This window comes from Schistocerca piceifrons, chromosome 1, assembly GCF_021461385.2.
Source record: "Schistocerca piceifrons isolate TAMUIC-IGC-003096 chromosome 1, iqSchPice1.1, whole genome shotgun sequence".
NCBI classification, from domain to species: Eukaryota; Metazoa; Arthropoda; class Insecta; order Orthoptera; family Acrididae; genus Schistocerca; species Schistocerca piceifrons.
This window is the reverse complement of record NC_060138.1, coordinates 1,139,381,062-1,139,408,287: the sequence shown is the minus strand read 5'-3', so window position 1 is coordinate 1,139,408,287 and position 27,226 is coordinate 1,139,381,062. Positions and strand designations below refer to the sequence as shown.

Genomic DNA, 27,226 nt, shown 5'->3' with positions numbered 1-27,226 from the left:
AATCCAATAACATAACAGACCTTGACAAAGGATAGATCGTTACGGCTAGGCGTCTGGGAACAAGCATCTTGGAAACGTTGAAGCTGGTTACCTGTTCGCGTGAGCCTCTACTGAACATAGTTGAAGGTCGGCGAAACCACGACTATGCGACAAGGTATTGGACATCCAAGCGCCATCACAGAAAGTGAATGTCGGATGCTTGTACGCTCTTTAAAGCAGGATAGGTGGACATATGTGACTGATATGACGACACAGTTCAACAGTGCTGGTTCTGGATCGCACCGTTCAGAACACTGCGAACCCTACGAACTCCAATGTTGACCGAACGACATAGTCAATTATGGCTGCAGTGGGCACGGGATAATCGAGACTGGAGCGTGGATAAACGGAAACGTGTCGCATGGCCGGATCAATCTCCAGATCGACTGTCACGTCCAGGTACGCCGTCATCGAGACGAACTGCTGGTCGAAACAAACACTGCGCCACAGACGCAAGTCGGTCGGTGCAGTATTATGATACGACAACATTCGCCCTCGGCTCTATGGGACCTGCGGTAGCACGGGATGATCGAGACTGGAGCGTGGATAAACGGAAACGTGTCGCATGGCCGGATCAATCTCCAGATCGACTGTCACGTCCAAGTACGCCGTCATCGAGACGAACTGCTGGTCGAAACAAACACTGCGCCACAGACGCAAGTCGGTCGGTGCAGTATTACGATACGACAACATTCGCCCTCGTCTCTATGGGACCTGCGGTAACACGGGATGATCGAGACTGGAGCGTGGATAAACGGAAACGTGTCGCATGGCCGGATCAATCTCCAGATCGACTGTCACGTCCAGGTACGCCGTCATCGAGACGAACTGCTGGTCGAAACAAACACTGCGCCACAGACGCAAGTCGGTCGGTGCAGTATTATGATACGACAACATTCGCCCTCGTCTCTATGGGACCTGCGGTAGCACGGGATGATCGAGACTGGAGCGTGGATAAACGGAAACGTGTCGCATGGCCGGATCAATCTCCAGAGATCGACTGTCATGTCCAGGTACGCCGTCATCGAGACGAACTGCTGGTCGAAACAAACACTGCGCCACAGACGCAAGTCGGTCGGTGCAGTATTATGATACGACAACATTCGCCCTCGCCTCTATGGGACCTGCGGTAGCTGCTGGCTACGTGAACTTTACTGCAGACTAATTGCATTCCGTGGCACCTAATGTCTTCCTCGACGCCGATGGCATCTTCCAGAAGAATATCTCCCGTGTCACAATGCCAGAACCGTGTTACAGCGGTTTGGGGAGCATGATGGTAAACTCAAGTTGATGTACTGTCTACCAGACGTGCCTGATCTGAACCCAGTGGAACACATCTAGAACACTACACGCCAACTCCACGCCCACAGTCTACCAGTCCGTAATTTACTGGAATTACGCGACCTGGTGCCGAATACTTCCGCGAACCTACCAAATACTCCCCGAACCCATGCCACGCAGAGTCACCGTTGTATTGCGTTCCAAATATGGACCACCACGCTATGAAGAAGATGCTTATAATCTTTTAAGCCTGCCCCGTTACTCGGTGCGCACTGAATTAGCCAAATGCCCCATTTTTCTGCTCACAAAAACCACTCATACATTTGCAGGAAACCTGGGAACACTCTAAAAATGATACTTTTCAGTGTACCGTAAACAAGAAATGCTATACTTAAGCGGAGACTCTAAGCTACTGCATTCTGCTGATGTAACTCTTCAGCGTTGGCGGAAAAAAATGCAAATGACCGTAACTGCGCACATTATTCACTCGCCTAAATGTGAAGGCCAGTCGAAATAAAGTGCGGCAAGTGGACGTACATTTTACTTTATATTTCTTGCTTTACATGTTGTAAACTTAATGAATCCCGTAAATAGCAGTGGTGTTTCATTTTCTTTTTAACCTTCATTTCTTGCTCTTGTAGGTATGGAACGCCCGAAAAGTTCTGGGCATGTCTTCGTGTTCTAGAAGGAGAGCACGGGGCATTCTCAATCGAGAGTATTTGGGTGTGGATTCAGAGTTCCGGCATTTGTCTTATGACCAAGAGAAGCCACCCGAAAGCCTTGATCGCTGTTGTTGGGACAACATCCCAAGTCAAAAACATGCTTGACCGCCTTGTAAAACAGGATACGTGGACATCTGTGGCAGATATGTGCATGTAGCTGTTAGTATACGTTCTCGTGTGGGACGCCGACGAATTGTATTACAATTTCATTTCTTATTTGTAATGTAATCCGCAGTCAAGGCTTATTCTTGGCGGTGCGATCCATTTCAAGGCACAAATCTGTACAGCCATATCCTAAGCAGCTGGGAGTTAGGCAGAGAACTTCCCCGCTGAGAATATTTGGAAGGGTCTTTCCAAGCATGGTCGAAACTAAGTGATTGGAATATTTTAACCGTGTTTCCTGACTAGTATAGGCCAGAGAAGCAGATTAACGCCTGATACATGTATACGTGTCTAACGGGGTAGAATCAGTGACCAGTTCGACAAGTAAGGCAGTGTACCTCGAACCAATAGATTTGCGTGCGGCTGAAAATGTAAGTAAATATTCGAGGGTTCATCTGTGAGTTTCCGATTATCAACATAACACAATAAACGCCATAAAAAACAAACAGGAAAAGCACTTCGGTAATTTCTCGATGGTAAAGGGCAGACAGAGGAACATTTCACTATAGAAAATGCACAATTGCAGCTTCTCTGATCTTTTACTTAGGAAATACATTAGCACAACGCGTTCGGAGACACTCTGCTGACAGATGCGTACGCAGAGAAGCACTTGCTATCGTATCGTTCTACGAAACAAAGCAAAAGTTAAATATCTAATGAAATCTTTACTTCTTCCTCCAACGTGACTCATGCTCCGAAAACAGTGTTCGAATTTAGTGATATGCCCAGGTAATTAAATAAGCCCACGCTGACAATAGAGGAGGGCAGAGCGTCGGTGAAACGAAGGCGACAATTCGTTTGATTAACACCACACGACAGAAACAGAACTTTTATGCCATATTAACGACAGTATAAAGTATAGCCACGGACGTATTCTTACGTAGTATGGCAACTTGGTGGTTTCTTTGCCTGTATTTTGCTTGGCTGCAAAGAAAGTGGGCTCGAGGAGAGGAGGAAGATTAATTGGCCTATTATCACGGAGACAACAATACATGAAAAAGTAGTTAGCTTAGAAATGGTGGATGTCTTGCCTCCATTTTTCTAATACCGTGGGACTTGCTGGCCTCGTTCCATTTGCTTGGTGTAGGCCTTCTGCTTCTGTTGACATCCTAAAAAGCATCAAGGATATCCGGATTCATGTTTGCGAGGTGACAAAACAAAACCTTTTGTGTGTGTGTGTGTGTGTGTGTGTGTGTGTGTGTGTGTGTTTGACGTGCTCCTGACGAAAGGCACTTTTATGGAACGATGATGAAAGGCTCTTCACTGAGTAATTGTAATTACCAGTACAACACACACAGTGCTCCTGTAATAGCTTCATGCGTAGGGATGTCACGTTGCAGCACAAGAGCTACAAGGCCCAAAACATAGGATAAGACTCTTCTGGAGATATCAAACTTTCGATTCAAAGTGAAATTTTGCAATCTTGGGTGATCCAGAGCCGTACAATCTGGCGTTTCATATGTAAAATGCAGCGATGAAAAGAGAAACGAAAGAAAAATAACGTTACGGTGAGGAGATGGCTGTTACCTATCTTATGTGAAAAACGAGCGAACATACAAATGTGTGGAGAGCCAGTTTCAAAGAGAATAAAGAGACGATCTACTACTGTCATTAAATTCTTCATTTGTGTGGCCATATTGTCTGTAATTGCTTTATAATTCTTGAGGGTGTTTTTGTTCTCTCGCTGCAACGACAAAAATGCATTTTTTTTCCACCAGACGCGTTTCTCTTTATTGAGGTATAGCATCATCAGTGGTCTGTAACTGAGTTATATAGATTTTGATTTGTTGCGGGATCGAAAAACAGTTCGTTAACAATATCTTGGTTTGTACTTACGGTGATTTTCGCTTGCTTTCTCGCTTACATCGGGAAATGCCGTCTGCTAGCACATCGTTGATGTTTTTCTGCCGGGCGGGATTAGCCGAGCGGTCTAGGGCGCTGCAGTCATGGACTGTGCGGCTGGTCCCGGCGGAGGTTCGAGTCCTCCCTCGGGCATGGGTGTGTGTGTTTGTCCTTATGATACTTTAGGTTAAGTAGTGTTTAAGCTTAGGGACTGATGACATTAGTAGTTAAGTCCCATAAGATTTCACACACATTTGAACATTTTTTAAAAATGTTTTTCTTCTTTGGTCACTGATTCTCCAATGTAAGCGAGACAACAACCGAAAATCAACATACTATTAACTAGTTGTTTTTCGATCCAAAAGCAAATCTAAATGTAAATAACTTTTATTACAGCCCTCTGATGATGCTTTACCTCAATAAAGCGAAACGCGTCTGGTGGAACAAAAAACAAAAAACAAAAATAAACAACACGCATTTTTATAATTGCAACGACAGAACAAAACTACCCTCAAGAAAATATGTCCTATCGATTCGTTCTCGTCTAACAAATTTTGTTGTTCGATCTCTTTCATCCAAATTTACTCTCACCCGAAAACCAAACACAAACATATATTCATCATTTGGATTTCCAGCTCCTTATGTTGACCGTGATTGCAGTTAAAATTGTAGGATGTGGGGTCCGCCAGTTATGCAAAACACCGTTTTTCCCAAGTACTCAAACATGTTTCAGCACCACTGTGCTATCATGAGTGGGTTTCCGTTTTATTTACTCTTTACACTTGGTGTTGTACAAAAGACGTGTTACATTTACGTGTGCATCACGGCACCTCACCATGATGCGCAGAATAAAACGGCTTGCCGCACGAAAACATGACAAGCTACCTGTAGTAAATAATACACAAGTGATCCGGAAAAATCATACACATCTAGTGTAAAGAACAAATAAAACGGAAACCCACTGATGATGGCGCAGTGGTGCTGAAACATGTTTGGGTTCTGAGAAAAAAAGGTGTTTTGCATAACTGGCGCGCCTCACATCCTACAAATTCAAACACAAACAGTTTGCGCAACAAGCTTTCAGTAAAAGTTCTCGCGCGGTATCGGCAACTGGACGACGCTACGGACGTTGAAGATAATACGTATATATGAACTGCCGGTGAAGTTCCTTCAGAAGATACTAAGACACGTATCTCATGTTGTTGTTGTGGTCTTCAGTCCAGAGACTGGTTTGATGCAGCTCTCCATGCTACTCCATCCTGTGCAAGCTTCTTCATCTCCCAGTACCTACTGCAACCTACATCTTTCTGAATCTGTTTAGTGTTTTCATCTCTTGGTCTCCATCTACGATTTTTACCCTCCACGCTCCCCTCCAATACTAAATTGGTGATCCCTTGATGCCTCATTATATGCCCTACCAACGGATCCTTTCTTCTAGTCAAGTTGTGCCACAAATTTCTCTTCTCCCCAATTCTATTCAATACCTCCTCATTAGTAATGCGATCTACCCATCTAATCTTCAGCATTCTTCTGTAGCACCACATTTCGAAAGCTTCTCTTCTCTTCTTGTCCAAACTATTTATCGTCCACGTTTCACTTCCATACATGGCTACACTCCATACAAATACTTTCAGAAACGACTTCCTGACACTTAAATCTATACTCGATGTTAACAAATTTCTCTTCTTCTCAAACGCTTTCCTTGCCAGTCTACATTTTATATCGTCTCTACTTCGACCATCATCAGTTATTTTGCTCCCCAAAGATCAAAACTCATTTACTACTTTAAGCGTCTCATTTCCTAATTTAATTCCTGCAGCATCACCCGATTTAACTCGACTACGTATCTCGTAGTACGCCGAAATGTGGTGTACTGCTACCTGGATTCTCTTCGACAGCATGTGGAATGCTATCTTGCAAATGGGCGTACGGGTAAATTATCCACTTCCACCCACCGTTTGTGGTGTTCCTTCCCACGGTTGTAAACAGGAGCCCTGACACGCCCTGTGTGTCAAAATGCGTAAGAGACATTGCTCGTAAGTCAAGTCCGGCAGCGCTACAGGTTTCACACTGGAAAGTCTGCCGACTGATATGTCTCTGAGAGCTAACTTTGTTGTGTTATTGCCTGACTTCAGAGACACAAAAGAGAAATTTCCTTGATGTAATCAAAGGTGTTGGAGGAGACAGAGTGGAGATACTGCTGTACGAATACTGGTGGCGCAGTTGGAGACAGACGTGGTGGGGCACTCACTTGTGATGAGGACGGCGAACATGATGAGGAAGCCGGCCGCCGTGGCGAAGTACTGGCGGATGCCCTTGGCCTCCCGCTGGAGGATCTCGAAGAAGACGACGTAGAGCAGCGTGCCGCACGCCAGGCCCTGCAGCGTCGCCGTCGCCGCCGACGAGCCCACGCTGGAGCCCTCCTCCGTCTGCAACAGACACATCCCGTGGTCGAGACACGTCGTTCACCCACCACAAATAAAAGTAAAATGGTGTGGCACTGCTCTCTGAAGGGCTCCAAGTGATAAGCGCAGCCGCACTAACGTGAAACGTTTTCACTCTACATCTACATCTGCATTTATACTCCGCAAGCCACCCAACGGTGTGTGGCGGAGGGCAATTTACGTGCCACTGTCATTACCTCCCTTTCCTGTTCCAGTCGCGTGTGGTTCGCGGGAAGAACGGCTGCCGGAAAGCCTCTGTGAGCGCGCGAATCTCTCTAATTTTACATTCGTGATCTCCTCGGGAGGTATAAGTAGGGGGAGCAATATATTCGATACCTCATCCAGAAACGCACCCTCTCGAAACCTGGACAGCAAGCTACACCGCGATGCAGAGCGCCTCTCTTGCAGAGTCTGCCACTCGAGTTTGCTAAACATCTCCGTAACGCTGTCACGCTTACCGAATAACCCTGTGACGAAACGCGCCGCTCTTCTTTGGATCATCTCTATGTCCTCTGTCAACCCGACCTGGTACGGATCCCACATTGATGAGCAATACTCAAGTATAGGTCGAACGAGTGTTTTGTAAGCCACCTCCTTTGTTGATGGACTACATTTTCTAAGGACTCTCCCAATGACTCTCAACCTCGCACCCGCCTTACCAACAATTAATTTTATATGATCATTCCACTTCAAATCGTTCCGCACGCATACTCCCAGATATTTTACAGAGGTAACTGCTACCAGTGTTTGTTCCGCCATCATATGATCATACAATGAAGGATCTTTTTTTCTATGTATTCGCAATACACTACATTTGTCTATGTTAAGGTTCAGTTGCCACTCCCTGCACCAAGTGCCTATCCGCTGCAGATCTTCCTGCATTTCGCTGAAATTTTCTAATGCTGCAACTTCTCTGTATACTACAGCATCATCCGCGAAAAGCCGCATGGAACTTCCGACACTATCTACTAGGTCATTTACATATATTGTGAAAACCAATGGTTCCATAACACTCCCCTGTGGCACGCCAGAGGTTACTTTAACGTCTGTAGACGTCTCTTCATTGAGAACAACATGCTGTGTTCTGTTTGCTAAAAACTCTTCAATCCAGTCACACAGCTGGTCTGATATTCCGTAGGCTCTTACTTAGTTTATCAGGCGACAGTGCGGAACTGTATCGAACGCTTCCGGAAGTCATGGAAAATGGCACCTACCTGGGAGCCTGTATTTAATATTTTCTGGGTCTCATGAACAAATAAAGCTAGTTGGGTCTCACACGATCGCTGTTTCCGGACTCCATGTCGATTCCTACAGAGTAGATTCTGGGTTTCCAGAAATGACATGATGCGCGAGCAAAAAACATGTTCTAAAATTCTACAACAGATCGATGTCAGAGATATAGGCCTAAAGTTTTGCGCATCCGCTCGACGACCCTTCTTGAAAACTGGAACTACCTGTGCTCTTTTCCAATCATTTGGAACCTTCCGTTCCTCTAGAGACCTGCGGTACACGGCTGTTAGAAGGGGGACAAGTTCTTTCGCGTACCCTGTGTAGAATCGAATTGGTATCCCGTCAGGTCCAGTGGACTTTCCTCTGTTGAGTGATTTCAGTTGCTTTTCTATTCCTTGGACACTTATTTCTATGTCAGCCATGTCTCTGTGCCGCATACACAAGAACCGCAATCCGCAGCACGACGCACCAAACAAACATATCTGTGTCTAACGAAGAACAGCCAGAAAAATCATCTAGAGGAAATTCAGCGTCATATAAACTGGAATATTATCTGGACACATTTACACAGCAAAGTTCTATCGAAGTTCTGTCATATGATACATGATCGTGAACGAAAAAAATACCAACAAACGAAACATCATAAAACATTCACTTCAGCACTACTTTCACACGTGAAACATGTGGTCTCTTTGATACGCTTACTCCCGGGTTCACCTGCGGAACCACATCTGGGATCTGGTCTTACATCCCAAGGAGACTTGCGAGTACAAATCGCACAACAGCAGATTGCACTGACGTAAGGAAATGGTAACGCCGCAAAAGCTGCGATACACACAATCAAAAAGCAACGCGGCAATGTCAGTGGTCGAGCACACGCTACTTACAAAATTCACAATCGCCCAGCCGTTTCCAATGGTTAATTATTACTCATATGTGCAACTATGACGTTCCTAAAGAACCATGCTGAATTATTTGGCTGTTAGCTGAACACAATGATCACATCATCTGAGTGAAGAAGAGGAAGGGAAAAAAAGGAGTCTGTAACAGTGGTCAGATAAAACTGAAATGTCCCAAAGTGTACAGATTTTATTCACATGATATAAGATAACCCAGACACACCACAAGGAAATATTTGTATTATACTTCCAAACTTTAATGTTTTCTTGTATTATCACTATGCACAATAGTTTCTGAAGTTATTAACACTAAATTTCCTTTAAAAAAACGCCGTCCGATACCTAACGTAAAGTTGTGTAGATCATAGCATTCTGCTAGAAAACGCTTAAGTTCTATGAAATTAATGTTACTGGGAACAACTGATTTTTGTATTATTCTATCGTCCTGAGTGGGATACAGCCACCTCTTTCTCAATCTTCCAGGTATTTTCTCGGACTTAACAGGATAGGATTACATTTATTCAAAAATTCCATAGCTCTTTTTAAATCAATGTTTGATTTCGATGAATGAGAATTAATGGGTAATGGTTGATAATATTTGATTGAATGTTGTAAGAAATCCGTTTGATGGTTAGCATACAGCTTACACAAGGTGCGTCTGAGAAGTTCAGTGAATGCTCTCAGAAAATGAAGGAAACAAAGAGTTACGAACAATACACTTGTACTGGCGTTCTGAGTAACCACCATTAGCTACTACACACTTCTGACATCGGCTGTGAAGCTGGTGGGGACCGTCAGAAAACGCTTCTTGTGGAATCACTCGAAGCACCGTCGTCATAGGCTGTTGGCTATCTTTACTGGAAATGAGACCTGGTGTTACCAATACATCCGGAAACCAAGCGACAGTCAGAGGCATGTTGTTCATCGTCTTCCCCACCTCCCAAAAAAACTCGCCTGACAAAATTCAAGATTAAGGAGATGTTGATAGGCTTTTTCGATAGCAACGGCTCGATCCGCCATGAATTTCTAACTCCGGGTGGAGGGGGGAGGGAGGCGGGGGGGGGGGGGAGAAGGGGGGAGGCAATACACATGCCAGGACAGTCGCTTGGTCATCGGATCGTACTTGTAGCACCAGATACCGTCTCCTGTAATGATGCGGATATCCAACAACGCATGACCACGGTGATTCGAGCGATTCCCCGAGAACATTTTGCTAACACTTCCCAACAGCTTTACAACCGCAGCTCATGGTGATTACTTTGAAGGCCAGTACAGGCATTTTGTTTGTAACTCTTGTTTACTTTATTTTCTGATTCTATATACCGAACTTTCCTGATATCTCTTACTTTTACACTGTCACATTCAAGTAATGGGTAAGGGATGGTGGGTTAAGGTGGCCACTCTATGGTAAATTGTATTTCCACCACACCATGTCTATCGGTAGCAAGTCGTCGTTTGCATACTCTGAATTTACATATCATAAGGTATCACTCTAAACATTTGCAAGTACAAAAATACATAGTGAACAGAATGAACATTTCGTAGGCGCCAGTCTTCCGAAACTAATAGGGTAAAGCGGCCAGTCCAGTCATACATACTCGGAAAGTGGACATCAATCCTCTCTCAGCTGAAGTAATGCCATATTGGCTGGGCGTCTTCCTTTAACAGGAAACACTTTGGTGTTCTTGACCTTCTTGTTCTTGTTCTTTATTGAACACGCTTCATAAGTTTCCCGCAATCTTTTTTACCACCTACAGCATCTCTATTTTTCCTAGAGCTCTTCTTCTCAGCGCATGTAATACCTGAAATTGCTTTCCTGCTATAGAAGAACGCATCTAATTATTCTTTAGCGACTCAGTCGCATTTTCCATCGCAACGCGGTCACATGTTTGTTGCTTCGGTTTCTGGACATATTTTCTACGCACCATGATGCTCTAGTATCTCAAAGAATACCAAGTAGCTAAATCAGACCGTTTTCAATCATATTTTTGTATTACGGGAAATATAAGAGAACAGAGGTGGTTTTGTAGTTTTAAATAACATTAATTTATTAATCCAAAATCGTCACAAAGGGGTGCAACGATGGGTGGTAGTTTTGAATGTAATAGGATTTAGAAATCGGTCTGTAGTATTATGTGTGATGCATTTAAGTAACAAACTCTCAGTGGGGTAAAGAGATTGAAAAAAAAATTTTGCAAACAATGCCTGACTCGGCCACTTTTCTCACCGAGTAGCGTGGCCATTTTTTCCCGATAGGATGCCATGTCAGCCATTAATGGTTCATAGATGAAACTATCAATCCGAAAGAAACAACAAGGAACCACATTTTCACACCAAAAACAGTGTTTACACACTCATATTGCAAACAAGTGTTGCTCTAAGTTTAAATGAGGTAACAAGAATGGCTTGCCTGAAAATTTTTACTTGAAAATAACGGAACAAGCTTCCTCTGTGAAACTCACTGATAACGATACTGGTGTATACAAGAACTGATGTGATCCCTTCTGGACAGGCAGCAACGCTGTTTAGGGTAAAACATAGGAAGTGGCCACTTCCGCCCCCTCGCATCCTCTGACCACTTACCCCACCTTCCCCGTTTCATAGTGTGGTTGGTGAAGATGGTTAGGGAACGTTCAATTAATACGTCTTATGCTGACGATTATTCGCATTAAATGTGTGGAACCAGGACTTCGAGAGAATGTCCATCTCTGAAAGGCTGGAATTTCCGTAGCGTTATTCTCTATCTACATCCACACTCCGCAATCCACCTGACGGTGTGTGGCGGAGGGTACTTTGAGTACCTCTATCGGTTCTCCCTTCTATTCCAGTCTCGTATTGTTCGTGGAAAGAAAGATTGTCGGTATGCCTCTGTGTGGGCTCTAATCTCTCTGATTTTATCCTCATGGTCTCTTCACGAGATATACGTAGGAGGGAGCAATATAGTGCTTGACTCCTCGGTGAAGGTATGTTCTCGAAACTTCAACAAAAGCCCGTACCGAGCTACTGAGCGTCTCTCCTGCAGAGCCTTCCACCGAAGTTTATCTATCATTTCCGTAACGCTTTCGCGATTACTAAATGATCCTGTAACGAAGCGCGCCGCTCTCCGTTGGATCTTCTGTATCTCTTCTATCAACCCTATCCGGTACGGATCCCAAGCTGGTGAGCAATATTCAAGCAGTGGGCGAACAAGTGTACTGTAACCTACTTCCTTTGTTTTCGGATTGCATTTCCTTAGGATTCTTCCAATGAATCTCAGTCTGGCATCTGCTTTACCGACGATCAACTTTATATGATCATTCCATTTTAAATCACACCTAATGCCTACTCCCAGATAATTTATGGAATTAACTGCTTCCAGTTGCTGACCTGCTATCATGTAATGAACAACGAGAGGGACTCCCGCATCATTTCTCACGAATATTATCTGTATTAGTTGGAACAGGGCCGAAATTTAGAACGAATACGTGAAAACCGCCCACTAGAGTTCCCTGCTCCCAGAAAGTACCAAATACAGCTGGCATTGATAGATGGCGCAGAGTGAGGGCCGCGCTCATAAACCAGCGTTTGCGTCGTAACGGGAGCGCTGGCGGCTGTAAAACGGAGGGGTAAGCAAAGGAAATGGGGGGCGTCGACCGTAAAGGCTGGTATGAAGCGCCAGCGTGCTTACTCAGCGATTACACTCGCGTAGCCAGCCGACGGACCCGGACTAATCCAGAGGAGCGGGTTAGGGCTTAGCTCATTCTATACCCGACTGCCATGAAATGGTGAGCACGAGGAAAGAGGCAGGGGGCGGAAGGCGCGGAAGATTTGGAGGTTGGTTCTCGAATCCTTGACGCATATCAAAGAGGCTCCGAATCCCTTCTCAGCGGGTCTCACTGCCACCAGTTTCCAGACTTTTTCCATTTTCGTAGAACTACAGCATGATCAGTCAGCCTTTTGACGAGTTTCTCGAAGGTGAAACAGCTGCTCTGGCTTGAAAAATCCGGCATAAACGGACGGGTAGTTGACATGCTAACATTCCCCTCAAAAAGCATACAATGACGTCATTATACACTGGTTTGTTCGATACCGTCGATCCTGGGCTTGATCTGGGATATTAATTTATAACGACTTGAATAATAGCGTCGCATTTATGTTATCGCATTTATGTTATTGTTGTGGTTCTTCATTGCAAAGTGTCTTGGTCTCATCTCTCAAATTTCCCCCTCCGCCCCCCCCCCCAAAAAAATCACATACACCTCCCTCCAGTACCAAACTGACGACTCCTTGATCCGTCATGATATGTCCTATCAACCGATTTCTCATTTAATCATGTTTTGCCACGAATTTCTTTTCTCCCCAGTTCGATTGAGCACCCTGACATTAGTTATCCGATTACGCCGCTTATCTTAACCACATTTCAAAAGCTCCACTTCTCTTCTTGTCTGTACTGTTCATCGCCCATGTTTCATTTCCATACAAGGGCTACATTACAGACTACCACCTTCAGAAAAGACTTCGCAAGATTTAAATTTATACTTCATATCATCATTTTTCACAAATACCATTCCTGTTACGGTATCTACAGGGATAGACAAAAAGACAGAAACGCCAAAAACACAGCACATAACCATGGGTAGTATGCTGTAGGAAACCCTTAGCGTACAAAACAGCGTCCTGTCGTCTGCGAATGGACAAACACGAGGCCTGTATGGTTTTCGAGGGAATCTTATACCATTCTTACAGCACAATGGTGGCTACTTTAGGTAACGACGATGGAGAGTCATAGCGATCAGTGACCTTTCTCTCCGAAGTAGACCTCAAAGGTTCGATAATACTGAGATCTGGTGACTCTGGCGGTCAGGGGAAACGCGATAATTCATCCTCCTGCTCACAAAACCACTGAGTGAACGGAGGCTCTGTCTTCTCGCAACACAGTATGACCTTTGAGGAACAAACATTTGTACCATGTGATGGACCTGATCAATGATTACGGTCACATAATTCTTGTCAGTTGTGAGACTATACATAGTAACCATACGGGCGCCGGCCAGACTGGCCGAGCAGTTCTAGGCGCTACAGTCTGGAACCGCGCGACCGCTACGGTCGCAGGTTCGAATCCTGCCTCGGGCATGGATGTGTGTGACGTCCTTAGGTTAGTTAGGTTTAAGTAGTTATAAGTTCTAGGGGACTGATGACCTCAGAAGTTAAGTCCCATAGTGCTCAGAGTCATTTAACCATACGGGCCATGGAATACAACGATGTGGCTGCCCAAATAAACACCGAGCCGCCGGCATGTTTCGCTCTACGGGCGTAAACGTGGCCATAAGTTGGGAATAGTGTGGAACAAGACTCATCCGATCAAATGACTTTCTTCCATCGCTCCAAAGTTCAGGTTTTATGGCTTCGGCAGCACGTTTTCCTATTACAGACATTTGCATCACTGTTGAGTGTTTTGCAATCACGGCTCACCCTCTAATTCCCTGCTGATGGAGCTTCCTAAATGTTTCGTGCTGACAGGCTGCGCGAGTGTGACATTCAGATCTGCAGGGTTTATTCGGCTGCGTTACTCTTATTTTGCGTCACAGTGCTGTTTAATAACCATCTGTCACGATCACTCACACACTTTCGTCTGCGTTCTGACTTGGCGGATGATGTTTTCACGCTTTCCTTTTATGAGCTATAAATCTACAAAACGGTGCCACTTGAAACACTAAACACTTTGGCTCCTTTGGTTAAGGAGCTCCGATATAACGGACTCACAACCACACAGAACACTGTTCTGACCGCGACTGACACATGCTCCGTATTGACGACTTTGGTTCAAAAAAATGGTTCAAATGGCTCTGAGCACTATGGGACTTAACTTCTGAGGTAATCAGTCCCCTAGAACTTAGAACTACTTAAACCTAACTAACCTAAGGACATCACACACATCAATGGCCGAGGTAGGATTCCAACTTGCGACCGTAGCGGTCGCCCGGTCCCGGACTGAAATTCCTAGAACCGCTCGCCCACACCGGCCGGCTTGACGACTTTGCACAGGGGCCGTTCGTAATCAAATATGACAGCGCAGCCTGCAGGCTTCCCTGGCACCTGCATTTATTTTCAAGCGTACATTTCTCACAGTGTTTCCATATTTTTGTCCACCCCCTGCATATGTGTGTGTGTGTGTGTTTTCCAAGATAGCTCTGGAACGTCTACATCTACATCTACATCCATACTCCGCAAGCCACCTGACGGTGTGTGGCGGAGAGCATCTTGAGTACCTCAATCGGTTCTTCCTTCTATTCCAGTCTCGTATTATTCTTGGAAAGAAAGATTGTCGGTATGCCTCTGTGTGGGCTCTAATCTCTCTGATTTTATCCTCATGGTCTCTTCGCGAGATATACATAGGAGGGAGCAATATACTGCTTGACTCTTCGGTGAAGGTATGTTCTCGAAACTTTAACAAAAGCCCGTACCGAGCTACTGAGCGTCTCTCCTGCAGAATCTTCCACTGGAGTTTATATATCATTTCCGTAACGCTTTCGCGATTACTAAATGATCCTGTAACGAAGCGTGCTACTTTCCGTTGGATCTTCTGTATCTCTTCTATCAACCCTATCTGGTACGGACCCCACACTGCTGTGCAGTATTCAAGCAGTGGGCGAACAAGCGTACTGTAACCTACTTCCTTTGTTTTCGGTTTGCATTTCCTTAGGATTCTTCCAATGAATCTCAGTCTGGCATCTGCTTTACCGACGATCAACTTTATGTGATGATTCCATTTTAAATCACTCCTAATGCGTACTCCCAGATAATTTATGGAATTAACTGCTTCCAGTTGCTGACCTGCTATATTGTAGCTAAATGATAAGGGATCTTTCTTTCTACGTATTTGCAGCACATTACACTTGTCTACATTGAGCAATTCCAGACAAAACTCGTACGTATATGAAGTAAGGCAGGAAGATTACGGCATAACGTGCCGTCGACGGCGAGGTCGTTAGAAGCGCATCACAAGCCCGGATTGCGGAGGGATGGGGAGGGCGTCGTCTGGGCCTTCTGAAAGGAACCAGTCCGACATTTGTGTTAAGTAATTTACGGAAATGACAGAAAAAGCTATATCTACATAGTCTGACGGGGTCTTGAACTGCCTCCTCCCAAAAAAAAAAGAGTGGCATGTACAGGGCTATTACAAATGATTGAAGCGATTTCATAAATTCACTGTAGCTCCATTCATTGACATATGGTCACGACACACTACAGATACGTAGAAAAACTCATAAAGTTTTGTTCGGCTGAAGCCGCACTTCAGGTTTCTGCCGCCAGAGTGCTCGAGAGCGCAGTGAGACAAAATGGCGACAGGAGCCGAGAAAGCGTATGTCGTGCTTGAAATGCACTCACATCAGTCAGTCATAACAGTGCAACGACACTTCAGGACGAAGTTCAACAAAGATCCACCAACTGCTAACTCCATTCGGCGATGGTATGCGCAGTTTAAAGCTTCTGGATGCATCTGTAAGGGGAAATCAACGGGTCGGCCTGCAGTGAGCGAAGAAACGGTTGAACGCGTGCGGGCAAGTTTCACGCGTAGGCCGCGGAAGTCGACGAATAAACCAAGCAGGGAGCTAAACGTACCACAGCCGACGGTTTGGAAAATCTTACGGAAAAGGCTAAAGCAGAAGCCTTACCGTTTACAATTGCTACAAGCCCTGACACCCGATGACAAAGTCAAACGCTTTGAATTTTCGGCGCGGTTGCAACAGCTCATGGAAGAGGATGCGTTCAGTGCGAAACTTGTTTTCAGTGACGAAGCAACATTTTTTCTTAATGGTGAAGTGAACAGACAGAATGTGCGAATCTGGGCGGTAGAGAACCATCACGCATTCGTGCAGCAAATTCGCAATTCACCGAAAGTTAACGTGTTTTGTGCAATCTCACGGTTTAAAGTTTACGGCCCCTTTTTCTTCTGCGAAAAAAACTTTACAGGACACGTGAATCTGGACATGCTGGAAAATTGGTTCATGCCACAACTGGAGACCGACAGCGCCGACTTCATCTTTCAACAGGATGGTGCTCCACCGCACTTCCATCATGATGTTCGGCATTTCTTAAACAGGAGATTGGAAAACCGATGGATCGGTCGTGGTGGAGATCATGATCAGCAATTCATGTCACGGCCTCCACGCTCTCCCGACTTAACCCCATGCGATTTCTTTCTGTGGGGTTATGTGAAAGATTCAGTGTTTAAACCTCCTCTACCAAGAAACGTGCCAGAACTGCGAGCTCGCATCAACGATGCTTTCGAACTCATTGATGGGGACATGCTGTGCCGAGTGTGGGAGGAACTTGATTATCGGCTTGATGTCTGCCGAATCACTAAAGGGGCACATATCGAACATTTGTGAATGTCTAAAAAAACTTTTTGAGTTTTTGTATGTGTGTGCAAAGCGTTGTGAAAATATCTCAAATAATAAAGTTATTGTAGAGCTGTGAAATCGCTTCAATCATTTGTAATAACCCTGTATATGACTTACTGTCTTGTGGAATATTCTAGTAAGATATGACTAACGAGGTAAAATCCACAGTGCCCTTCGACGCGAAGTAACCGGCAGCACAGGGTCATAAACTAGTTACACAATATTCTCCTGCACTGTGTCACATTTTAAAGTATCTTATGCAAGAGAAGACGACGATCGAATTCGAACTTCTGACAATGGTGTTATCACGACAGAATCAGCTCTTATATCTTTTAAGATAGCGTCAAAATCCGCCAGTTAAATGTCCAGATTTCTGTGCAGTCGCTGTGATTTGCAGATCTCTACTGCCCACCTCAAGTGTTACATTTAGATACAGTATCTCCCCACATTGTGAATTTATATTTATGGCGTCAGAGATGCGTATCTTGTGACCGTAACGCCGCTGATAAAGACGGCGCCTCAAGTTCAGAACGGTCCCTGCCTCCGCAGAAGCCCTTGCCCCAGTTTTATTTCAGGTCGCTGTTAAAGAACGGAGACCAGCTCAACAGTTAATAAATCCAGTGGAGGAATGTGGCAGAAAAGGAGCATCTTGCCAATACCGAAGTGGAACGCAAAACCTTTTGTTTTTTAGTCAATCATAAAAGAAATGTAACGAATATGTCCGAAGGAAAAACTTTGCGTCATACCGCAAGGAATTGTACGCATAAAATAATATCGGAGGCAACAAGAACTGAAAACGACCAAGAAATTAAGAGAGCAGCATAAAATAGAGAAGGATGGTAGCACTGACAAGGCACAGCCTCTAAAGTTGAGGACCTTTCCCGAAGAATAGAGATATCAAAGCATGAAAGTGTACATAAATTAAGTAGGCATCGTCGTTAGCCATTTGATATGGATAAAAAACTGGATTTCGACATGCTTTACGTTCAACAGCTTTACGCATCCGCGAGTATCATGCAAGTTCCATAGTATCATCTGCCCTCTTCCATTACGCCGTCGTCTCCGTGTTGCGTTTTCTTTTATTATCTTATGTTTTACAATACACACAGAACCGTCTTCGTTCATCAACCGTTCATCCACCTGGCTGCATGCCTCCGTCACCCACACTTCGTTTACACTGCGGGAATAATTACGCCTTCCAATTTAGTCTGTTACCTGATATATTTGTCTCTCCTAATACTTACTAGCCTGAATCTTTATACTGTTCGCGAATAGCCCTCACTTTTTCACAATGGTTATATATATATATATATATATATATATATATATATATATATATATATATATATATACGCAGCGGAGTGTGCGCTGATCTGAAACATCGTAGCAGATTAAGACTGTGTACCAGACCGGCAGACCGGGAAACGAACCCGCTACTTTTGCCTTTCGCGGGGCAAATGCTGTACCGACTGAACTATCTAGACAAGAATGACGACCCACTCTCACACGTAGAAATCAGCCAGTATCTGCTACCCTCAGCTACTCCACAAACTGCACGAAAGTTCTCCGGCATTTCTTTCGGGACTAGCACGCTTGGAAAAAAATATGTAGCCGAGAACTGGCTTATCCACAGCCTAGGGGATTCGTTCGAGGATGAACCTTTCTCTCTGCAGCGGAGTATGCCATGGTCTGTCCCGGTATGGCACGCAGTTTTAATCTGCCCGGAAGTTTTAGTGCATCAACTTGTTAAATGACTTCACTGTCAGTCGGTGCCTTTCCCTCGCTATGTTAGATACAGAAGTCGCCTTTCAATCCTTCCGTTCGTTAGCTTGTTTGCTCTAGAGACTGTGTCGCCTGGCCACCAAGAGCTGTTGCAGGACGATTGACTCACGGATCCAGTTATATGGCTCCCTCCGTGTATAGCGATTTTACGACTATGACGAGGGGGGTCTGAAGATGGCAACAATGTAATGCCGAAATTGGTAGCACATAGAAGTTAATAAAATAAAATAAACTTCTGTAAATCATACGGCTGTTGGTAAATTATTGCATCAAGAAGTTGATGCTAGCCGTCGTCCCACGTTCCGTAATGGTTCAACGAAGATACAGCAGAAAGGTCTAACAACACACGCAGCCCGCATCTCGTGGTCGTGCGGTAGCGTTCTGGCTTCCCACGCCCGGGTTCGATTCCCGGCGGGGTCAGGGATTTTCTCTGCCTCGTGATGGCTGGGTGTTGTGTTTTTTATTTCTTCTCCATGGATTTTAATACCTACTCCGAATTTTTCTTTTGTTTCCTTTACTGCTTTCTCAGTATACAGATTGGAACCGCACGACCGCTACGGTCGCAGGTTCGAATCCTGCCTCGGGCATGGATGTGTGTGATGTCCTTAGGTTAGTTAGGTTTAAGTAGTTCTAAGTTCTAGGGGACTGATGACCATAGATGTTAAGTCCCATAGTGCTCAGAGCCATTTGAACCATTTTTGAACACACGCAGTTTTGTCGCTGGTATGTAAACTCGTATCGTGCGAGACTCGGCACAGAAATGAAACGCCAGGGACGCTGCGGTAGACGACCTTGCCACAAGCAGTCTACAGTAGCTCGCGTGAAAGTGGCTTTAATAGTACAGTGCCTGCTATTTGAGTTGGCGGATCGTGGGCGCGGGCAGGGCGCCCTAGTACGGGCGTTAAGTAGCCGCGACTTGCACCACTTTGCTCAACAGCCAGCTGGCTCCTTTGTAAACACAACGGTAGTCTCAGGGTTGCCGAGTCAGCGCAGCTGCAGCCGGAACGGGAGAAAGGCGACCACGAGTTCCCGTCCTGGCGTGTACTGGGAACGCCCTGTCACCGGGGCAGGCGCTGCCCGCTCCGAGGAACAATTGGCGGGAGCACCACGGGGTTGGCGCCAACAAATCAATCTTAAAAACAAGGAACTGCGGCCTGTTGCACTAACCGCCAGCGTTACTTGTCCGCAACGCTCTGCTCTTCTGTACACTCGACGATTGAAGGTTAACGATTCCAGAGAGTGCCAGTAGCATATGTCGGTGAACAAACAATACAATGTATTTACATTTACATTTATAGTCCGCAAGCCACCCAACGGTGTGTGGCGGAGGGCACTTTACGTGCCACTGTCATTACCTCCCTTTCCTGTTCCAGTCGCGTATGGTTCGCGGGAAGAACGACTGTCTGAAAGCCTCCGTGCGCGCTCTAATCTCTCTAATTTTACATTCGTGATCTCCTCGGGAGGTATAAGTAGGGGGAAGTAATATATTCGATACCTCATCCAGAAACGCACCCTCTCGAAACCTGGCGAGCAAGCTACACCGCGATGCAGAGCGCCTCTCTTGCAGAGTCTGCCACTCGAGTTTGTTAAACATCTCCGTAACGCTATCACGGTTACCAAATAACCCTGTGACGAAACGCGCCGCTCTTCTTTGGATCTTCTCTATCTCCTCCGTCAACCCGATCTCGTACGGATCCCACACTGATGAGCAATACTCAAGTATAGGTCGAACGAGTGTTTTCTAAGCCACCTCCTTTGTTGATGGACTACAGTTTCTAAGGACTCTCCCAATGAATCTCAACCCGGTACCCGCCTTACCAACAATTAATTTTATATGATCATTCCACTTCAAATCGTTCCGCACGCATACTCCCAGATATTTTACAGAAGTAACTGCTACCAGTGTTTGTTCCGCTATCATATAATCATACAATAAAGGATCAAAAAAATGGCTCTGAGCACTATGGGACTCAACTGCTGTGGTCATAAGTCCCCTAGAACTTAGAACTACTTAAACCTAACTAACCTAAGGACAGCACACAACACCCAGCCATCACGAGGCAGAGAAAATCCCTGACCCCGCCGGGAATCGAACCCGGGAACCCGGGCGTGGGAAGCGAGAACGCTACCGCACGACCACGAGATGCGGGCAATAAAGGATCCTTCTTTCTTTCTATGTATTCGCAATACATTACATTTGTCTATGTTAAGGGTCAGTTGCCACTCCCTGCACCAAGTGCCTATCCGCTGCAGATCTTCCTGCATTTCGCTACAATTTTCTAATGCTGCAACTTATCTGTATACTACAGCATCATCCGCGAAAAGCCGCATGAACTTCCGACACTATCTACTAGGTCGTTTACATATATTGTGAAAACCAATGGTTCCATAACACTCCACTGTGGCACGCCAGAGGTTACTTTAACGTCTGTAGACGTCTCTCCATTGATAAGAACATGCTGTGTTCTGTTTGCTAAAAACCACGTAACTATGGCCAGCAGATTCGTAAATCAGTTATTATTTGGCAAAAAGCTTAGCGTCTGCTTGAGACAATGCGTGTTAACTGGTGCAGCACATCTTCTTTTTCGGTGTACGTATCTTACAACCCTGAATAAAAAAAAGTGCGAAGTTATTCACATGAGTACAAAAAGAAATCAGCTAAATTTCGATAACGCGATAAGTCACACAAATCTGAGGGCTGTAAATTCAACTAAATACTTAGGGATTACAATTACAAATACGCTACATTGGAACGATCACATAGATAATACTGTGGGTAGAGCAAACCAAAGACTGCGATTCATTGGCAGAACACTTAGAAGGTGCAACAGGTCTACTCAAGAGACTGCTTACACCACGCTTGTCCGCCCTGTTCTGGAGTACTGCTGTGCGGTGTGGGATCCGCATTTGGTGGGACTGATGGATGACATCGAAAAAGTATAAAGAAGGGCAGCTCGTTTTGTATTATCGCGGAATAGGGGAGATAGTGTCACAGACATGATAAGTGAATTGGAGTGGCAGTCATTAAAACAAAGACGTTTTTCGTTGCGACGGGATCTTCTCATGAAATTTCAGTCACCAATTTTCTCCTCCGATTGCGAAAACATTCTGTTGGCACCCACCTACATAGGGAGAAATGATCATCACGATAAAATAAGAGAAATCAGGGCTCGCACGGAAAAATGTAAGCGCTCGTTTTTCCCGCGTGCCGTTCGATAGTGGAACGGTAGAGAGACAGCATGAAGGTGGTTCATTGAATCCTCTGCCAGCACTTTATTGTGTAGAGTAATCACGTACATGTAGATGTATCAGTGGACCCCCTCCAATTGCCACTGTCCTGGTATTCATCCTTACTCTGCTGCCAATTTCGTCCAACGTTGAAGTCATCTTCGTCTCCTGTTTCTTGTAATCGTTCCCTCGATGACATTCCGCTACAAGCAAATTCTTTGCAATACACGTCTGAGACGAGAAGTTTTCTTCATCCTCATCATTGCCACTAGTTGTCTTTCCTCTCTTATTCCTAGAAGTCTTTCTGTAAGTCCACTTTGATTTCAACTTTTTCCCCACAACCTCATTTCAAAACTGTCCAAGTATTTTTTCTCTTTCTGTTTAAATATCCATGGCTCGCTGCCATACAATACTAAACATCAGACAGAACGCTTAGCGAATCTGTTTGTAAATTTCATTACAATTCTCTTTTTACTGACAACGAACTATAAACCTCAGACTCTTCCGCATTGCATCATCTACACGCGGAGAGGCCTCGTAAGCTACGTCGTCTAGTCCCTTACAAAAGACGAACACCTAAGTAACTGAATATTAATATTACCTACCATGGACTCATAACGGGAGCAAAATTACAAATCCAATTATAATAATCACTGGCCGATTACGTGGATTTTTAACTAGTCGGAAACCGTAAAAGCAAATGACAGTGTAATATCTTTTTTTTTTTCAACCTTCGGAACCAACCGATGTATTGCCTTAGATGCAGGACCTTCAGATGGCCAGGATGAAACAGTTTTCAGGCTTTGACTGCCATGGGCGCATGTGTCCCACGATAGGTTATCGGAGAACTGCTGCATGTTATTGTTACGTATCAATGTCCCATTGGTAAAGGGAGGCCTACTAATGGTTAGCAAAATTCTTACAATTACAGACTGCACCTGTAGGTTGTGCTGTCCTCAAGTTTCATTGTTAGTCTTTGTCTCCGTATTGTCATATCGAATTAGTTCGCACTTGCATATAGGCAACCTAATTAACAGATTCGCAGAGCGGCCGCTCTTCGCGCGTTCCCAGACAATGACACTTGCGACAGTACAAACGAAGCCCATACTGAGCACTTTGGGTGTGAATTTCAGACTTGTAGAGATACCCTGTCCACTGATGTGTGTCTGTTCTCAGTATATCTTGTAGTTTTTGTGCAGCCATTCTCTGAAACCCTGGGGGTACTTTCGTCTTGCACCCCGCCCCTCCTTCCAACCCCCTTGGAGAACGATTCAGGGGGAAACGTTCTTCTCATGTTGTTACTTCCAAGACATTAATTAAACTAACCAACCGTTAATGTTTTGAAATAAAATTGGTAGTTAGAGTGTTAATATCATCCAAAGCTCGTTTCAGAAAGGCACAAGATTGGGTAAACTGATAAAAGGCACAGCCATTGCATTACTTTTTTCCCTCAGTTCCCACCCCCGCGGAAAGGATGGCTATAGGAACTGTTTTTGTCCAGAGTAGGCAGGCGCTCTACTGTGTTAACTCTGAGACAATAAAACTACAGAGAACTGTTCTGCGACCTCAGTCTTATGCAGACTTCAAACGGAGCCCAGTCAGCGGCAGATTCACGCCAATGTTGTTCAGTAGTCGCCATCTTTGATTAACATTAACTGGTTTCCATTATTTTGGAATCAGTCTAGTGTAAAATCACATCTGTAGAATTCTGCTCGTGCCCCAAGAGTACGAACAAGGTTCCTTCGCTTGCTGCAATGATGTGCACTCTGCAAACTGCTTGCACATCATTCACAGATGCAAATGGGCTAAAAGTTGCTGTGTTTACTGCCCTTTGTACCCGTTGTATTCAAATCTCTTGTCTCTCATGGTCAACGACAACACCTTGCATACATTTCTTAAGAAGATTGTTCACATTCCATCAGTTAGGAATGTCTAGGTAATGAGCAAACAATTATTTTTTGTTTGAATCTATGTCCTTTGTCACTTTTATTCCCTACGGATGATTCGCTATCCAATGAGTAGACCCGAATTTTGGATTAGTATCACCCCATGCTGTAGCAAGCTACCTCGCATTAAAATTGTTTTTGCGTAAAGGTCATTCACTACATGAATATTCCACTGATTTAATGCTTGTCTGAGTTCTTGGCCTTCCCATTGTCCCTTATTACATATAACACATTTCTGGCTGGGTTACCTGCTGTCAGGTAAAAACTCTAGCACTGCCATGATCAGGTGACACAAGATCTATAGGTGAGACAGCTTTTGTCTTGCGATTGGACAGTGTAACAAATAAGATGACCAAGTCTGTGTAACTTGTCTCCACTTTGACTTCATCAATGATTTGTACACACTACAAAACTTTGCACCTTGTGATAAGTTTCATTTTCTGACACTAAACTTCCACAGTACCAAAAGATTTTACTTATTTCAAAGTCTTCCCTTCCAATGATATTTTGACACAGCCTTCACATTTGCTGACTGTCATCATTTTGGCCTTTCCCATATTTATTCGCATTCACTACTCTTTTACAATCCTGTCCACCACAAACTGTAGTTCCTTCCCTCATACAGGCAACACTGATTAATCATGTGCACCTTTAATTGTCTTTCCTCTCCGTCCTCCAATAATTATGCCTCTTGTTTTCACATTAATGGCTTACGTGTTGAACTCTTGCTGATTCTGTGAGAGAACACTAGTTCTTTGAATGCTGTCTCATGCAGAGACCAAGAACACTACATGTCTGGTCCACAGGACACGGCAGTCATCTCGTTAGCCCCGCCCATCCACTGACTGACTGCCAACAACATGTACAGATCTGAATGCATCACGGTTACACACTACCTCAGATGGATCTTCTCTCCTGATGATGTTCTGAACTGAAGCAATAGGGGCAGTACCTTATCGACATGGACACACCTGTGATTCAATTGATTAATCCTGTATCTCACTAAGCCATTTTGCAAGAAAGAATTTGAGAAAAAATTCTAGCTTGCAACCTGTCTCAGCATAAACTTGGTTTTTGTATCCATTCCTTATTTTAATTCCAAGCCTGAATGAAAATACTATTGCTTTTTTATTTTTGTAAATGTGAAGTTCCACCTGCTAACATCTACAATGAATTACAGTATTATGAAAGTAAGATTATAAGTTCATTTGGACTTCATGTGATCCAGCAAATGACCGATAACAGAGTTATGTGAAAAATATAGACTTACTAGTCATGTTATCTGTTACAGTATCAATACACAACTAAAGGAATGACAGCTATTGAGGCTACTGTTAACAGAAGTTGTAATCTCTCTGACAGCTATTGCCATAAATCTGAGAGAGAATTATACTTGACATCTCAAAACATATTATTACCTGTTAGTGGATCAAGCACAGTGGAGAGAAAAAGAGAATGGAGTGAAGGTGAATATCAAATGATATGGTAACCAGCAGGAAAGTTCAGTTGAGAACTCATTAAAACAGGTTGCACAGTGTGAAATACCGCAACATTGAAACTTTCTGAAAGAAAGGCTATTGACATTTCTGGAAGAGAGTAAGCATGGTTCACCATTCAGTACATACTGTTGGAAAAGTAGTTCCACACTAATAGTCAAAATTATTTGAACTCCCTGAAAGACTTAACAAAAACAATAAATTTATGGCTCACATTACTCATGGTGTTACTAATTAATGATAGAGGGTGAAGCTAACACATATGGTGATTTTTTGAGTAATGGGATGAGATATGAGTAAGAACATGTAGCAGCCACAGACTACATGAAATATTGTGGCAGATTAAAATTGTGTACCAGATTTGCAGCCATTCGTCCTACCAAATGAGCAACCCTAATATGGCACATGTTCAGCCTTCACAGCTTCAGCTCTGGTGTAGTACCTGTCTTCTGCTTTCCAATCTACAAAATCTTTCCTGCATACCTCTGGGAGAAAGAATACTACAGAAAGGAGGTTTAGCTATCGCATAGGGGTTGTTCCTAAAGTGAATATTTCATTATACACAGAAATGTGCACTGTTTTGCAGTTCTGTGACAGATAAAATGTGTGTGCTAGACAAGGACCAGAACCTGGAACAAAATCCAGTAGTGTCACATCAAGTTATCAAATTTTAAAATAATTGGGCATAAAAGAAAAAAAGGCCAATTCCAGTCAAAAAGAGATGGCACAAAGAATAAACAGATGCTGCAAAGGAAGTGTGTTTATAGACTACCTTCCAAAAGGAGACAAACAAGGTGAGTAGAATACGCACTCTCTCAATTTCGATACTGAAAACTGACGTGAGAATGTGTTAACAAAATACATAAGTAGTGATAAAGTAAAATTGTTTTCTGTTACACTAATGTAATTGTGTGTTTTATATCTGACATAAAATTTTGTAAAGGAATAAAAGGAAAAAAATAAACAGAGGCAGATGACTGGTGAAATACCAAGTGGAAAATAATTCAAAACGTTTTTGTTTTTACAGGCATATGAGGAGTGAAAACGTCAAAGAATGGCAAATCCAGGATGGGAGAATGACAATATTATGAAAAGTATAGTGGAGATGCTGAGTCACAGACGGCACAACAAAAAGATTGTCAAACAAGTCAACTTTTGGCCAAAAAGGCCTTCATCGGAATTAAACAATAAACACACACACACACACACACACACACACACACACACACACACACACACACACACACAAATACAAATGCAACTCACACATGTGACAGCAGTCTCTAGCTGTCAAGGCCAGACTCAAGCCTGTATAAGTGTGTATGTTGACTAATTCTGAGGAAGACTTTTTTGGCCAAAAGTTTAGTTGTTTTACAGTTTCTAGTTTTGCCTACCTGCGACTCAGCATTTCCACTATACGGTGAGTGGAAATGTCAAATATTTTAAGTGCCAAATGTCACATTTGTACGGAGAACCAAAACACATCACAGAAATATGCTGCTAACCTCATCACTGAAATAAATAATGAGTCAAATCAGAAAATAAATAATTTATTAAGAATTTTCTAGGTGCATACCAGGGAATTGACTGGTTCTAAGTGCCATTAACATCGAGACACAAGGTTTTATTTGTGGTAACATGAGTGCAGTACAGAAATACGGCAGTATTGTTGTAAGTGGTAAAAGTGTAGTCAACAGAGGATCAGATGTTGAACTCCCTGTATTGTTGAGGGAGAAATGGCTTTTACACAAAATTTTCTAGACACAAGTTG

General features: G+C 44.0%; 1 protein-coding gene across 2 annotated transcripts in view; it reads right to left on the bottom strand.

The window, feature by feature from the left end:
* LOC124801103 overlaps positions 1 to 27,226 on the bottom strand; it is a 140,180-nt gene that overhangs the window by 45,169 nt on the left and 67,785 nt on the right. For both annotated transcript variants that reach the window (XM_047263050.1, XM_047263051.1), the window contains one exon: positions 6,298 to 6,475. In XM_047263050.1, coding sequence (XP_047119006.1) covers positions 6,298 to 6,475 — 178 coding nt within the window. The remainder of the gene's footprint in view (positions 1 to 6,297; positions 6,476 to 27,226) is intronic.